General features: G+C 43.3%; 1 protein-coding gene across 1 annotated transcript in view; it reads right to left on the bottom strand.

Annotated features, from left to right (window-relative positions):
* FAXC (failed axon connections homolog (Drosophila)) overlaps positions 1-16,581 on the bottom strand; it is a 71,662-nt gene that overhangs the window by 38,422 nt on the left and 16,659 nt on the right. The window contains exons 3-4 of the mRNA XM_012661869.1: positions 11,448-11,644; positions 1,797-2,020 (exon numbers count right to left, since the gene is read on the bottom strand). Of these exons, the coding sequence (XP_012517323.1) occupies positions 1,797-2,020; positions 11,448-11,644 (421 nt within the window). The remainder of the gene's footprint in view (positions 1-1,796; positions 2,021-11,447; positions 11,645-16,581) is intronic.

The raw sequence follows: 16,581 nt of genomic DNA on the forward strand, positions 1-16,581 counted from the left end.
TAACTCCAGCTTTTCAACTAGCCCACTTAGCTGTTCATTACAGACAATCATCTGACTCTTGATACTGTTTTGAATACTTGCCAGGTATCCAGCTTAGCTATCAGCGATCCATTTCCCTCCCATCTCCCAAAAATTGGAGTGAATGCATTGTCTAAGTCATTAAGCGCTAGAGAAACACTGTGGGTTATCATTATTACTGCTACCACCCTGCTCTCCAGTTCTCCCAGAACTGCCCCAGAAAGATGGGATCACCCCTCCTGGTTAAGAAACCCACACTGTTCAATGGTTAGAGATGAGTAGCACTCACTGGCATGATCTCCTCCATAACTCTGGGGACTCAACCCCTTGCTCACGGGGGCTCCCAAGAGCATGAGCTGGAGAGAAAGGGGAGGAAGCCAGGAACAGACATAGCCATCGTTAAATTGTGGGCCTGGTTTCTGAAGCCAAGAGTACAGTATTAAGTTTCCAAAGGAATGAGGGAAACTTGAGGCTAATTCCACTCAAATCTACATCAAGCAGGTCCACTTGGTCCTAGTGGAGCAAAAAAACAACCTAAGGTCTAGACAGTGTCAATTCTTCAAGCCAGACAAGGCTTTCGAAGGAGTCCAGCCAGCAGCAAACCTCCAACAGAACACAACCCCGAAAACAAAGCTAGCAGAGAGCTGGATGTGATGCTGGGATCTGCCCTCTGCAGGCTGGAGGGAGGACTCCAGGTCTAGCAACTGTCTGGAGTGTGCAACAGGAAGGAGCCAGTCAGAGAGGGGCACTCGGCAAGGGTCGGGTTACACCCAGCATAGCCTCCAGTTCCTAGGGCACCAGGTGGATTTCAACAAAACAAACCCCAAACCCCACTTCCTAAAGGAGGTGAGATACCTACTATGCTCCAGACTAGGGAGGAGGGTGAATCTGGAAATTACTGCTGTTGAGGGAGGGCCAGTGAAAACCTACCTGTAGACAAAATCAGCAGCCCCAAAGGACCAGGTCAGGTGACCCAGTGACACAAAGGACTTGGCCCCCTGTACATTAGCTGTTCCTCAGGAGAAGCCATTATTGCATACATAGAAGGTCCGGAATTCAGATTATCCATTTAGGAATTGTCATCGCTAAGAATCAAGCTCTGCCCAGTGCAGAACCACATAAGCCCAGGCCACCTGCAGCCAGCCAGGGGAGCAGAGTACACATTCTCCTCCCAGCCCTCCCCACCGGCCATGGGCACACCCTGCTCTGCGCTTCTCTGTGAGGGGTTTCCCCAAACAGAATTATACCACTGTGTGTGACAAACACAAAATCAGAGTTAAAAAGTGCTCATAAGAAGAGGACTAAGAATCCAAACAAAAATAAAAAGGGTGATAAAATGACAAATGTCACATATACACACTGAAAGGGTCAGACCAGCGCTGTTGGCACATTTCTCCAACTCAACTTGATGTTGATGGGTACACAGTCAGACCTTCTGAGCAGATGTGTTCACAAGCAGCCTTTCAACCCTGACCTTGTGCAAAATTGTCCTTTCTCACAGCACATTCAGAAACGTCAGCATCACTTACAGCCAGGTAGTGATACCCAAGCACGTTCCATACTCTCTTCACATGGGGCTCGCCACATTAAAAACAATCAGGCACCAGTAATTAAGTAGAAAATTAGGAGATTTTGTTAAATGTTGGGACTGCAACCTACACGTGGAAGCAAAGAAACCAACCAAAATAAAACTTTAAATTAGTAAACCAACAGAGCTTTACTAATCATGCAAGAGGTAAGGATATAGATAACATAGAGTAGAAGGTGTGGTACGTTACCCAAAAGCCCTGCTAAAGACCGCATGTCCTTCTCCATCAGCATGTAAATCTCTTCTTCGGAGAAGCGGCCAATGCCGTGGCCATGCATCTCGCGTTTCACAATTCCTTTCGTTATGTGGCACACGACCCACCTCAGCAGGTTACTGAAGGGACCACCACCACTAAGAGAGAGCATCTTCCGGGTCTCATTGAGATTGTCCACCCACTGGCAATAAGCTAACGTCCTAGAAGTGTGTGGAAACAAGTTATACTGTGCATCAGGTACATACCAGCTCCACAGAGTCACTTCCCAGTGAGTTGCTCAGAATTTAGTACACTCTGGAGAAACTGAATTCTCGCAGCTTTTACAAAGAGCAATCTGCATGGCAGATATCACAACAGGCTCTAGTTGATGCCTAGACTTAAGGGCCTGTGAGAGAAACGGTAAAAAATCCAGATAACGATGCCACCAAAGCTCTCCTGGTCCCCACCCTCAGAGCCCTCCCAGTGCCATGCTTCCGCTCTCTCTCAGGCAACCCCACAGAGAACAAGCAGAAACCTGCTTCGACAGTCTCTGAGTCAGGAGAGTGAGCACCCATGGGGCACAGGGCAGGAGGCCATAGCAACCGGGGCGCTGGCATCATTCCCTTTCCTCAGCAAAATGACGATTCCACAGGTATATGCTCTGTGCTCATTAGATACACTGCACATTTCTGTTTTGTACACTCTGTGTGTACACTCTGTATGCACTTTATACTTCATGATATAAAAAGCTTTTTTTTAAAAAAAAAAAGAAATCTTTTTGCCTTTTTGACAGATTAAGGAATAGGTACACCTGTTCATCTTTATTATACATTATAAATATTATGAAAACGATTTGCTCTCCGGAAAATCAACTCTTTACCTCAGTTTGTTCTCAAGGACACTGACGTGAATACAAATGCCAGTGCAACTTGGTTGAATTCTTTTTCCCACCTGGGTGGTGCTTGTGGCAAACTCGCCCATCCAGGTGTCCCTACGCTCAACATGTCCCTACGTGCAACATGTATGGCTAGTCACTGTTCACACGTCCTGTCAGCCGCCAGACCCAGGCCTTTGCTGATCTTGTTCTCCAAACCTGTGTGACTGCAGGAATGTTTCTATGGCTAATAGTGTTGATAGAGATTAAAAGAGTTTCCCACTGAAGGCTGGGCAGAATGGAGCCAGGGGAGGACAGGCATAAGACGTTTTCATTTTTCCACACAATGAGTAATAAAAGATTTATTGGCAGTCATCTCTACTCCTACTGCCGGTTAAGCAGGCAGAAATGGCCTCTTAAAAAAATCAGAAGAGTGAAAAATATTTTTAGAGGGAACACAAGGGGTGATAGTAAATTGTAGCTATGATGATACGCTATTTTCCATCCCAAGAAAAAACACAAAGGTAAAAATATAAGGCCCGGGAATTTTTGCTCATTTTAAATAGTTATATTCTTTTAGGGTTCTTGCCTCTTAAAAAAATGAAAAAAGAAATAAAAAATAGATTTCTCTAAAATTTCTGAAGCATTTCTGATTTTTAACTGAAAAGTCCTACAACCAATTTCAACACACTCTCTGTACGATAACTCTTCTTTATTACTTTGTTAAAATAATGCCTAAAAATCTTGTTAGAAAGCTTTGTGTACCTCTTTTTTGTAAGTCTCTCATAATAAAGTATTGAGGAGTCAAGAAATGGATTTTTCTGAAAATAGGAAAAAGTACATCGCAATGGTGACTAATTAATGCATACTGTCAGAGCATTCGATGGATCTTCTGATATAAAATATCTCACACTTATTCCAGCAAATTCTGTATAAACATGGAAACTAAATACTTTCCTATTTGCCCTTCTTTTTACACTTGCGGCAATTAAGGTGGCAATTTTCACATTCCATTAGAATAATTCAGCACTTTGATTCTAATTGTACTAGATCTAAATTCACAAATAAAGGATTACACAACCTTTGATTATTTTGAAAGTCAGTGGTCTAAGGATAAAACTAAATTATCCTAAATTGAGCATGACCAAGTAATACTAGCATCCACGAAGCAACCATAGCATAAAAATGAAAAATGTGTAGCTCTAAGCTAATAGGTTAATATGAAGAGAAAAAAATTCTTTGTAGGCAAATTACACAGGTTTTATCATAAATGTAACTGATCTTGAAGGACAGGCAGAAGCTCCCCAGGCAGAGTAGAGGGTGAAGGTGTGTGCATAGAGCACATCAGCACCTTGGTGAACTACAAAAACCCTAGGAAGGGTGGGGAGGGCATAGGATGACTATGAGGAAGCTGGAAGACATGAGGCTGGAAGGGGGGATAAGGACCGGATCAGGACAGGCCGGATGCAGACTGAGCTGAACTTTATTCCAAAAGCAAAGGTTAACCACTGGAAGGTTGTAAGCAGACAAGAAACATAATCTCATTTGCGGCAATCCAAAGGAAGGCCTGGAAGGAAGGTGGAGAAACTGCTGGTAGCAAGACTGGTGGTTACAAGACTACAGCAAAACCAGGAAAGAAATGATGTACTGACTAAGGCAACAGCAGAGGGGAGGCTGAATAGGGAATGTGTTGGAGAAATATCGAGAGAGAAGAAAAAGAGTCTATTGACCAATGGATGTAAAAGATTATGCATTAGGAGAAATTAAGTATTTTCTCCTAGACTAACAGTTTCTGCAGATAATACCATTAGCCAGTACTGGATTACACAAAATAGAACAGACTTGGGCGATGAAAACTGAGTTAACCTGTTGCATTTGAAGGTCCCATGGAATCCTCAGGTGGAGATGTCTGGAAGTTTGAGAACTCGGGAGACAGGTTTAGACACCAGATAGAGAATTGGTGGGGAGGGACATGTTAGTGGCAGTTTTAAAACTATAAGGGAAGATGAGGTAACTTAAAGAAGTTTCTAGGGTAAGGAGTGGTGTTGGGGAAACCACAACTCAAAATCAAGTTAGAAGATGAGAAGGCCAGGCTGGAGGGCTAGCTTGGAGAGAAGTAGAGACATCGCGTTCTCTGAGATGGAGAGAAAGAGGGTGTTGCAAGGGGTGAGAGGCTACGGAGAGGTTCAGAGTTCCCACCTGATGATTTCAATTTCCTCTGCAGAGTGGGAAATGAAGGCATGTGCAGGAGAGGACATGGCAATGGGTAGAGAGTTTTAGGAGTAGCAGGAAGGGATGGGAAAGGCAGCTGTTCTCGGCCACACAGCTCAGTAGGGAGAAATCCCATCAATGCAATGGTGGAAGGTTCTCCACCTGTAGTAGCAGGCTGAATGCAGGGCACAGAAGGAGTAACACTGGGTTGATTCAGAATTTTTCAGCTAGAAGTAACCTCAGAAACTGGTCTTTCTCTCTTTTCCTTCCTGCCCTGTCTTGATTTCTCTTCCTCTCTTTCACTCCAATATTATAGATCAGTGTCCAATATTATAGATCAGTGTCAGAGAAGAGAAGCAACTGAGGGCCAGGCAGGCTCTTTAAGGGTCAAGCCCAGTGAAATGTGTATAAATTTGAAATACCAAAAAGAATAGTTGTTTCACAGATTCATAAATCACTACTGCAGATGGAAGACATCACATTGTACATGCTTCCATGTTACTGCAACGAAGAATCCACCTCCTCTCACAACCAAGATTCCTGAAAACTCTATCCCCATGGTGGGGGTTTCCATCCCACCACTCCACCAAAATCACTCTTGTCCAAGACAACTGTCACCTCCTTATTGCAATATCCAAATAATTGTCTTTCTCGAACTCTCTGCAGAATCTGACTGCATTAGCCTCTTTCTTGGAACTCCCCCTTAGCTTACGCCTCCACTGCTTTTCCTCTCGCCCCCTTACAAGTTCCCAAGACTTCCACCTTCATTCCTCCTACTTCCTTACCCCACACTTGTAGGGTAATCTAGTTCACATCCATGATTTCAAACTGATGACTCCCAAATCCACAGCCAGGCCAGACGTCTGCCCTTAAGATCTGTGAATCCCACGTGGATGGTCCTCAGGAACTGCAAACCAACATTTCCACTCAGCATCTCTGCTCCCTTCAAACCTGCTTCTCCTCCCCTAAGCCAGAATCCCAGGAGTTTCCCTTCACCGCCCCTTTCCCTCACTCCCGACAGCCAGGCAACCTGCGAATTTGCCATTTTCTCCAACTCCATGCACACTGTAGTCCCGCCCTTTGCCATTTCTCAACCCTGAGGACAGTGGCCACCTAGCAGGTCTCCTGACATCCCCTCAAGGCCCTTCAGAAACCCAATTGTCCCAAGGTGCCACAAAGAGCTTCCTAAACACAAATCTAATCATGTCACACTGCTTCTCAGAGTCATTCATTAGCTCCCAACAGTGCCTCAGCATGGCACACCAGCCCCCTCCCCATGTTCTAACCCCTCTATGGTCTGACCCTTCTCTGGCCCCATATCCCAGCACTGACTCCCGTGCACCCTATGTACCAGCCATATGGAATTACATGTACCTCCCTGCTATAGACTGAATGTTTATGTCTCCCCACCACCACATCCCCCAAATTCATATGTTGAAACCTAATTCTCAGTGTGATGGTATTTGAAGGCAGGGTCTTTGGGAGGTAAGTAGATCTGAAGGGCAGAGCCCTCATGAATGGGATTAGTAGCCTTATAAAAGAGGCTCCAGAGAGCTGCCTTGCCCCTTCTACTATGTGAGGTTACAGTGAGAAGATGGCCATCTATCTACCAGGAAGTGGCCCTCACCAGACACCAAATCTGCTGGTGCCTTGATTTTGGACTTCCCAGCCTCTAGAACTATGAGAAAGAAACTTCTGTTCTTTATGAGCCACCCAGTCTATGGTATTCTGTAATGGTAGCCTAAATAAGCTAACACACTCCCCAAAGGCCTCCTTCTTGGCTCCGAACTTTTCCAGATGCTGCTCTCTCTGCCTGGACATCCTAACCTTCCCCTAACACCAGCCCCTTCACCTACCACTCCAAGTGTCCTTTGATTCCATTGTGACACCACCTCTTCTGCGAACTTCCCCTCATCTCTCCAGCCATTGCCGGCTGCCTTTCCTCAGTGCTTCAAACTCCCCCCCAGCACTGACTGTTAGGAAGTCTTGATGTCTCCCTCCAGCCTGTGAGCCAGTGGAGGACAGGGGCAAAATGCCTGGCCACTAATAGTCATTCATTAAATTTGTTGAAAGAATGAATTAGCTAGGCACAGTGGCTCACGCCTATAATCCTAGCACTTCAGGAGGCTGAGGTAGGAGGATCACTTGAGGCCAGGAGTTCCAGATCAGCCTGAGCTACATAGGGAGACTCTGTCTCTACAAAAAAAAAAAAAAAATTAGACAAGCAGGGTGGCACATGCCTGTAGTCCCAGCTACTCAGGAAATTGAGGCAGGAGGATCGCTTGAGCCCAGTAGTTGGAGGTTGCAGTGAGCTATGATGACACCACTGCACTCCAGCCTGAGCAATAGAGCAAGACCCTGTCTTTAAAAAAAAAAATTTTAAAAAAAGAGTGGACTATTGATTGAATGAAAAAAGGCTTTGCTTTTGACCCAGCTACTGCTAAGTGCTGTGTCTAAGGGATGACACATACTTAAATAGAAAAAATGGAAAGAGAGAAGTGCCGCCTGTGGAGGGACGAGAAGGGGCTACCTCTCTTCCCGTCTGGACTCTGTGGCTTTTCACTCTCCACTGGGAAAAGGCCCACTGCACAAGGAATCATGAATTATTAACTGGCAAGGATGGGGAGGGCCAATTTGGAAAAGAGACAAGGCTAAGCAATTAAATTTATCATTTTGAGAATCTATTTCAGGAAGTTGAAATACTCATTTTCCTGATCACAACAAAGGTCTCTAGTATCTCTTGCAAAAATGGGGTCAAAGAGGTTTTTTTTTTTTAAAGACTTTCTTAGAACAGAAGAACAAAACCTGTTCAAACATTTTTAAAGGAGATCAAGGAAACAGGCAAAGAAAAGCTTACTCCTGATGTTTTCATGAAGTTATCTCTCATTATAACCTAGCATGATGCCTGGCCCACAGTAGAAATGAATATTTATAAGTGAGAAACTGCAGACCATGGCAAACTACTGTTTGATGCTGAGTATCGGTATACGGCCTTCCCAATCATAACAATGCCTTTCTCTGCACCATTACATCCTGCTGTCTTCTGCTTGCACTCTGAATGTTTGCCTAAGGGTGCAGAAGCACATGATATGCTTCTGTAATTTCACCAAGTTCCACAAGCATTAGATGAGCCCCTCCGAACAGGAGTCCTCACTACATCTAAAACTGGGGTAGGGAGAAAAGAAAGAAAAGGAGAACATATCAATCAAGTTGTTACCCGGGAGAGTCTCCTGGCTTTTAGAAAAGATCTCCTTGTGTAAGTCATTTTATGAAAGCATCCCATCTCCCCCATTCCTGAACTGCACCAAAAGCCACGTTCAAAAGTTTAAAATCGTGGCCAACCTAGAAGCAAATTTGAATTCACTGTTCTTATGCATATATTTTTATGGGTGAAAATGTTATAACTAGATAGTCTGACAATGATGCTCAGTACACTTCCCTGTGAGCTTGAAAGACTCCTAACATAGTCACTGAGGCCCACAAGGGGGCAGCATGTCACACTGGAGAAGCTAGTGTCTGTTATGAAAAATCAATTTCATTCTAGTAATTTGACCCCGTCTGTCAGACTTCCCTTTATACCAGCTTCCCTGCATTGCATTAACTTAGCAGTAGAACAAAAAGTGGATTAAAAAAAAACCTTGTCTTCTTCATCGTCTTCAATAATAGCTTTTATAATGCAAGGGGGACATAATTGTATAGATTTCAAGTTGAAGAAAAACCATTTTATAGCTGAATGTGCTTATTTCAATAGACCCAACTCAGAGCTTCAGAATTACGTGATGTTACATAATAATGACAGCTTTCTGTTGCCTTTGCTTTTCATAAAATCATAACTGGAGTATTTTTAAGGTTTCGGGCCGAAATAAACACATCTGAAAACTCCACATAATTGATTCATCAATTCAGTCAAGCATGGTGGGTTTACCGAGTTGATTGAGTTTCCTCTTCACCTCTCTAAGTACAGAGACAACCTAGGGGTTCATTGACTGTTAGAATTTAACAAGATCTCACGGAAAGCTCACACTTTCCTACATGTTGTGGTCAGGCCCCTTCGCTGGCCTGGCTTCCACAGGTGCACATTTTGTGTGTGGCCTCTGGAAGCAGAAGAGGGAGGGAGCAGAGGAGTATCTGAGATTCTGAGGCATTTTCTTCCCACAGGGAAAGGAAAGTCTTTCCTCCATTGGGATTTAGAGCTCTCAGGAAAGTCTCTTTGGGGTCTCCCCATAGGGAGAAGGCTAAAGGCTTAGGAACCCTACGATGCAGAAAAAGATTTGTTTTTCCTTCTGCGGCCACTAGGGACTAAATTAAATTGGAGGAATCAGGAATCCAGTTCTTTTGAAAGGCAACTGGATACGTGCATCTGAATCAAAACCTTTCCCCCACCTTTCACTACCTTTTCCTTGAATTAACCCTTGAGTAGTCACAAGTAAAAAATAATAGCTAACCCTCCCTAAATTTTTCTAACTGAAAAGTGAATTAGAGAAATAAAATTATCCTTAGAAGAGTCAAGAGTCTACTTAAGATCCAAACAAATCCCCAAGCACTTGAAAGTTTGTACTCGATAAAATTGAGATTCTTCCCTACGAGGGTACCATCTCCCAAATCCCCCCCAATGCCCCCACCCCCCGCATCAAATATTAGCTCGAGGCTGGTAAAGGCAGACCCCGGGAGGGGAGCAGCTCAGAAGATGAGCTTTTTACCAGGGAGTAAAGTTACATAAAATGACACGCGCGCCGCAGACCAAGAACAAAAAGCAGTGATGTGTGTTAGTTGGGAATTTTGCTGGGTCAAAAACTCTCTAACAGGAATATATATTTTCTGAACCACTATAGAAGCAAAGAGGTGTAGCCAAAAGCAGCTGACAAAGCCATCGGTCTCTGCATCAATGGACCCATCAATCAAAAGAGGTAGAGCTTTGGAGGGCCGCACCTAGGGCAGGCACAAGAGTCAGAGTGGCCCTGTGTGGGTTCTTCATTTCCCTCTGTCACTGTAAAGCTGGGACTGGAGTCCAGCAAGCAAGCGAGAGGGGTTCTGTCCCACAAGGCTTTTCCCAGAAGCCAAGCTAAGCTTTTACCAGAAGCTATGCACGTCATACACAGTCATGCATTTTGGCCCCCACTTCGACTCCTGCACTCTTTAAGAGGGGAGCCCAGCAGTTCTCCGCCAGTATTAGAAAGAAAACACTGAGGTTCATTCTGGGAACACTGGGTGTGATACTCCCATACTGATATGTACCCCTGACCCCATCCTCTACCTAGTTCCCGGCTCCCTCACCTCTGTGGTGAGGGGGAGCGGAGGTGGTGCTCAGGTTGGCCCTGGAATAAACTCAGCAAGAACCAAAAGTAAAAGGAGGAAGAGAAAAATAGAGGGTCACTTAAAATCCAACAGATAGCAACAGCAAGTTTTCCATTTAGAAAGAGAGCAGAATGGATGAAATAGGGAGATGGTAAGGAAGAACCTTCTACAATCAACCCCACACTGAGTGTATCTCTCAGCTGGGAAGGTTTAGTAAAAGCTACTGGGCCAGCATCTGACCCAGGAGTAACAATTAATGCCAAAAAAGTGGGCTTAATAATTTTTAATTCAATCTTTGGAACAAGACAAAGTTTGCAGAAATCAGGGAGACATTTTCTCTCATCTACTGGGGTATAGAGAAAGGTGCAGAAACTCCAGAAAATGGATGAGAAAAAGAAAATAACTCAGATGACAAGAGAATTTGCAAAGCAAGAAGAACCATATCTGCTTAACTCACATGATGTCACAGCCAGCTCAAGGCCACAATGAGCCAAAGAGGAGCGACTTATTAACACGACTTGTGCGATGCTTCAAACTTGGGGAATACAAAGTAGAAGTTAAGAAATTAGAGCAAAGAAACTCCAGAAAGGAGTAGTATGCTTTACTTCTGGAACAGAGAGAAGCTCTTGTTATCTAAGGAAAAGTGACAGTAATCTTACAAAGGTCGTATAATTTATTTCACCTAGGAATTCTATCTTGACTTATTCTTCCATTCCCTCCTCTGGGAATCTGTCATAATATTACTTTAATTCCACAGTTTGTACAGTGTTGGTGAAGAGCCCTGAGCCTAATCAATTGAAATATTGCCCTCACCTCCGTGAGCTGCAGTCTATATCAAAGCTCAGCAAACTACAGCCCACAGGCTGAGAAGTTTTTACATTCTTAAATGATTTTTAAAAATCAAAAGAAGATTAAATTCAAGCTTCAGTGTCTGTAACAAGGCTTTACTGGAACTTAGTCATGCTTACTCATTGACATACCGTCTATGGCTGCTTTTGCAATAAAATGGCAGAGCTGACCAATTGCCACAAAGACTTACGACCAGCAAAACCTAAAATATTTACGTGCTGGTCCTCTACAGAAACTGTTGAGTCCTGGTCTAGATACTCAGAAACCTAACAGTCATAACTGTGACCCCTGAGTCAGTCAGCCTTCTCATCCCAAACTGTTAATGTAGAAAGCTTTTGCAAAGGTGGGAAGAGCACCAAAAGGTGGAACAGAACTCGGGGCTTATGTCAGAAGGATGGGACGACCCAGAGGGGACTCACCAGTAGAAGTGCTCCTCCACCATCTTGGTCACCGCTCTGGAGATGGCTCTTTCATGAGGGCCAAGATGTTTGTTTAAATTCACTCCAAGTTTCTCTTCCAGAAAATCAATGATGAATTCTGTGCCAGAAACTTTTTCGTGGTTATATTCAATCCAAGGCATTTTCCCTTGAGCAGAGAGTTTTCCACCAAAATAGTTCTAAGCAGAGTACATTTTCAAAAAGAGAAAAGCAATACTGTATTTAAATTTCACTACAGGATTAACAGAAACAAACATTCCCACCTTATGTTTGATAACGATTGTACTATTTAAGTGAATGCACTCAGCACATAAACTCAAGACAATAAATGGTTACTTTAGAAAAAAAAAACATTTTAACTTCCCATAAAGCTATCACTTTACCCTCCCATCGATTCTATCATGGACTCTGATTTATTGTGAAAAAGAAAAAAATAAAATAAAAAGACCTGGGGGCAGAGGGCAGTATGAGGGTGGGAGGGGTTTTGACATGGTTGAAATGAGGCTGATAATAGTCAATCTAGTTATAATGCATGAACAACCCAAAAATGCAAAAAGTGAAAATAAACCATGAGGAGGTTTGTATTTGACTAGCCTACTGACCAAAGACCTCACTTGAAATCCTGTATCTTACACTTGAATGATGTGTAATAAATACCACCATGCTGCAAACAAATAGTCCCCAAATTATGATACTTAGGTGTAACAAAGTATACACAACAGACTCAACTATGGTGCCTCTTAAAAATGTAGGTTCCTAAGGCTGGGCGTAGTAGCTCACACCTGCAATCCTAACACTTTGGGAGGCTAAAGTGGGAGGATAGCTTGAGGCCAGGAGTTCAAGACCAGCCTGAGCAACATAATAAGATCCTGTCTCTACAAAAAATAGAAAAATCAGCAGGGCATGGTGGTGTGCGCCTGTAGTCCCAGCTACTCAGTAGGCTGAGGCAGGAGAATCGCCTGAGCCCAGGAGTTTGAGATTGCTGTGAGCTATGATGACGCCACTGCACTTTAGCCCAAGCAACAGAGCAAGACTTTATCTCCAAAAAAAAGAAAAAAGTAGGTTCCTGGGCCCCAAACTAGACCTCTGGACAGAATTCTGGGGATAGTGCCCAGAAATCTGTGCTTTTGACAAGCTCCCCTTTGATGTGCCCACAGGCTAGAAGCTCACAGTGTCTCAGAGGACTTTGATCCTAAAATGGGGTGGAGAGTGGAAGGGTCACACATTTTATGCACATTTAAAGTGACGGAGTGACATTTGCTTTCTACTGTGTAAAAGAAGGGGATTCTGTGGTAATAATTCCATACACTCAATCACTTTTCTCGGTAAATCTAAATTTAGACCCCAAAGTTTTGTTTTGCTTTGCTTTGTTTTGTTTTTTGAGATAGGGTCTCGCTCCATTGCCCAGGCTAGAGTACAATGGCATCATCATACCTCACTGCAACCTCAGCTCCTAGGCTCAAGCGATCCTCCTGCATCAGCCTCCTGAGTTGCTGGACTTTAGGCGCACATCACCACACCCAGCTAATTTTTCTATTTTTTGTACAAACAGGGTCTTAACTATGTTGTTCAGGCTGGTCTTGAACTCCTGGCCTCAAGCTATCCTCCCGCTTCACCTCCCAAAGTGCTGAGATTACAGATGTGAGACACCACATCCAGCCTAGACCCCAAAGTTGATTGTTAAAACTGGGCCAGTGGTTCATGCCTGTAAACCTAGCACTCTAGGAGGCTAAGGAAGTAGGACTGCTTGGGGTCAGGAGTTCAAGACCAGCCTGAGCAAGAGCGAGACCCAATCTGTACGAAAAAATTAGCTGGGCACGGCAGCACATGCCTGCAGTCCCAGCTACTCGGGAGGCTGAGACAGGCGACTCGCTTGAGATCAGGAGTTTGAGGTTGCAGTGAACTATGATGATGCCATTGAACTCTAGCCAGGTGATAAAGGGACACTCTGTCTTGGGGAGAAAAAAAATACTGAATCAATTTTGTGTGGTCAACACAGCCTAAATTAATCAAATTATTACAAACTCTTGCTCATACTTCATATAAGTAGATAGTTCAAACGCTGTTGGATAATAGCAAGTGTTGGCTCCTGTGAAGAAACTGGTACTCTCAAACATTTCCAGTGAAAATGTAAAATGGTACAACCACTTCAAGATTATTTGACAGTTTCTTAAAGAGTTAAATATACATCTGCCATATAAACAAAGCCATTTTACTCCTAAGTATTTACTCAATAGAAAAGACAACATATATCCATGCAAAGACTTGTACCCAAATGTTCATAGAAAATTTATATGCAATTATCACAAACATAAAAAATCTCAAATGCCCATTAAGAGGTAAATGAATAAACAAATCTGATACATCCTTACAACAGAATACTACTCAGCAAAAAAAAAAAAGTAGAAGGAATTATTGATACACACAACAACATGGATGAATCTCAAAATACTTTTGCTTAGTGAAATTAGCCAGATAAAAAAGGAGTTCATTCTGTAAGACTCCACGTATACAAAACTCCAGAAAATGTAAACTAATCTATAGTGACAGAAAGCCAATCAGTAGTTGTTGGGAACAATGTGGGACAGGAAGGGGCAAGAGGAAGGGATTACAAAGGGGCACCAGGAAATTTTGGAGGTGAATGGACACACTGATGTGATGGCTTCATGAGTATTTACGTATGTCAAAATCTATCAAATTATACACTTTAAATATGAGCACTCCTTTGTATGTCAATTATGTCCCAATAAAGCTTTTTAAAAAAAAAAAGAAGAGGAAGACAGCATTAGAGAAAATGTAAAATACATCAGTCCTGTATATCTTTAGACTGTTTCCCTAGAGTAGAGGTCAGCAAACTTTTTCTACAAAAGGCCAGATAGTAAATATTTTAGGCAAGCTACGTAGTCTCTGTTGCAATGCCTCAACTTTGCAGTTGTAGCTTGAGAGCTGCCACAGACAACGCATACGTGAATGAGCGTGGCTTGTTCTGACAAAAAGGTGTTTAGGACACTGACATTCAAATTTCGTATCATACAAAATATTATTGTTCTTTCGACCTTTTCCAACTATTTAAAAACATAAACCTTCTTCTTAGGGCATAGGCCGCAGTTCGCCAACCCCTGATCTTCAGGCATCCATTTACCTTCTTACCTCTCAGACAAACAAAATTAAAATTAAGGAACAAATTGGATCAAGCCCCGGGCAAGAAGATACTCTTTGCAAAGGCACATTTATTACAGAAAACTCTGTGAGGACCCCACTCTAGGAGACCCCTGGACATATCCCCCTTTTAGGTTTAAAACTCCAAAATTCACAGAGATAAAAAAAATTACTGTTTCCTGTGGGAAACCGCTGGGATTAGCAAAAGTGACCAAGTTGTCCTTGCCTAAATCACACCTAGATTTGTGTGTGCCTTTCCCAAAAGCCAAATAGAACATCTTACCACAAGGGATAAAAACAGAACATTGAAAAATTTCTAAGACAAGTCTCTATGTAACTAGGAATTATGCTTCTTGCACATATCGCATGTGGTATGTACTGAACCGTGCCTGACCACTGAACTGACCTCAAGTGAGCGCCCCAGGTTATGACTGGCTGTCGTCTGCCCTAAAGGCAGTCGCCCACTGGTGCCCGCAGGCCTGGGCTTGGACTGTGCTGGGGGTACTGGGCTTCTCGGACTTGCGAGGTAATATCATCTTTCTGAAAGGCTGAAAAACAGAACAGGTACTAACTACATTAGCTAAATGTTGCTTGCTGCTGCCTTTGGTAGAATATAATGGGAGCTTTGACTGGTTTCTGCCTCTTGGTGTCTTTTTTTTTCTTTTTTTTTAATCCGAGACAGGGTCTCGCTCTGTTGTCCGGACTAGAGTGCAGCAGTATCACCATAGCTCACTGCAACCTCAAGCGATTCTCCCACCTCAGCCTCCCAAGTAGTTAGGACTACAGGCTTATACCACCATGCCTAGCTAATTTTTTTATTTTTTTGTAGAGATGGGAGTCTTGCTATGTTGATCAGGTTGGTCTCAAACTCCCGAACTCAAGCCATCCTCCAGCTTCAGCCTCCCAAAGTGCTGGGATTCCAGGTGTGAGTCACCATGCCTGGCTTCTCTCAGTGACTTGATACTTTATTTCACTGCTTACTCTAAAGAATGAAAGTGGGCCTAGCATGGAAAAGGGCAGTAACTATTGGGGCTGTTATTGGGGCTGCTGTTAGTCATATTACTTTTGTGCAATTTAGGAAATGGAACCTCCTCTGGGTGGACACAGTCCATGCCAAGATTCACAGCTTGGCAAGTAGAACTAGATCAAGATTTTATCCCCACCCCTTGGTCAGGCACTGTTGTGATGAGTAACCTGTATAACCACACATGGCAACACTACATAAAATCCTTGATGTTAACCAGGAGAAATGTCACATACTTCTAAACATTGCTAATATATCTTACATTGTTATAATCTGTATACTAAAGATGTAAATTTACCATATAACATAGCCTCTGTTTCAGATTTCTCTTGATACCACCCATATCCTCCTAACACTGGACTCTTGTTATTTTCAGATGCAATCTGTCCTCCATACTGCCATCAGAGGAAACTGTTGGCAGTACAAATGAGATACAAGAGCTCTGCTGCTCAAAATTATCCAACTGTTTTAATAGATCTAGTCTAACCCTCTACACATAGCATTCTAGACCCACACCATCCAGCCACTGCCCACATGCCTGGCCTCATTGGCTATCGGTCCCCCTGGTCTCCTGAATTCCAGCTGCTCCGCCTCCCTGACTTTGCACACTCTTCACCTTTTAGAGCAATTCCTTTCTCCATCCTCTTCGATGTCCTATCCACCCTTAAAAAAAATCAGTTTCAATTTCACCTTGCTAGGCGACTATTTCCCCAGGGTGCAACCATTATCTGCCCTTCCTCCATGCTCCCACTATCTGGTTTATATTCCCCTACCCTTACAGAATAACTGTTTACCCACCTGCCTTTCCCTCTGACCACCTCCTCCCCTGGGTACTTGGTACATGTTTATCTTGATCACTTTTCAAAATCAGAGTAATGATTAGTGATCAATTCTTATGGAAATAAAAGTTCTAATATGTTTTCCTGATCAAAA

Source organism: Propithecus coquereli, unplaced genomic scaffold (genome assembly GCF_000956105.1).
Source record: "Propithecus coquereli isolate 6110/MARCELLA unplaced genomic scaffold, Pcoq_1.0 Scaffold74, whole genome shotgun sequence".
NCBI lineage: Eukaryota > Metazoa > Chordata > Mammalia > Primates > Indriidae > Propithecus > Propithecus coquereli.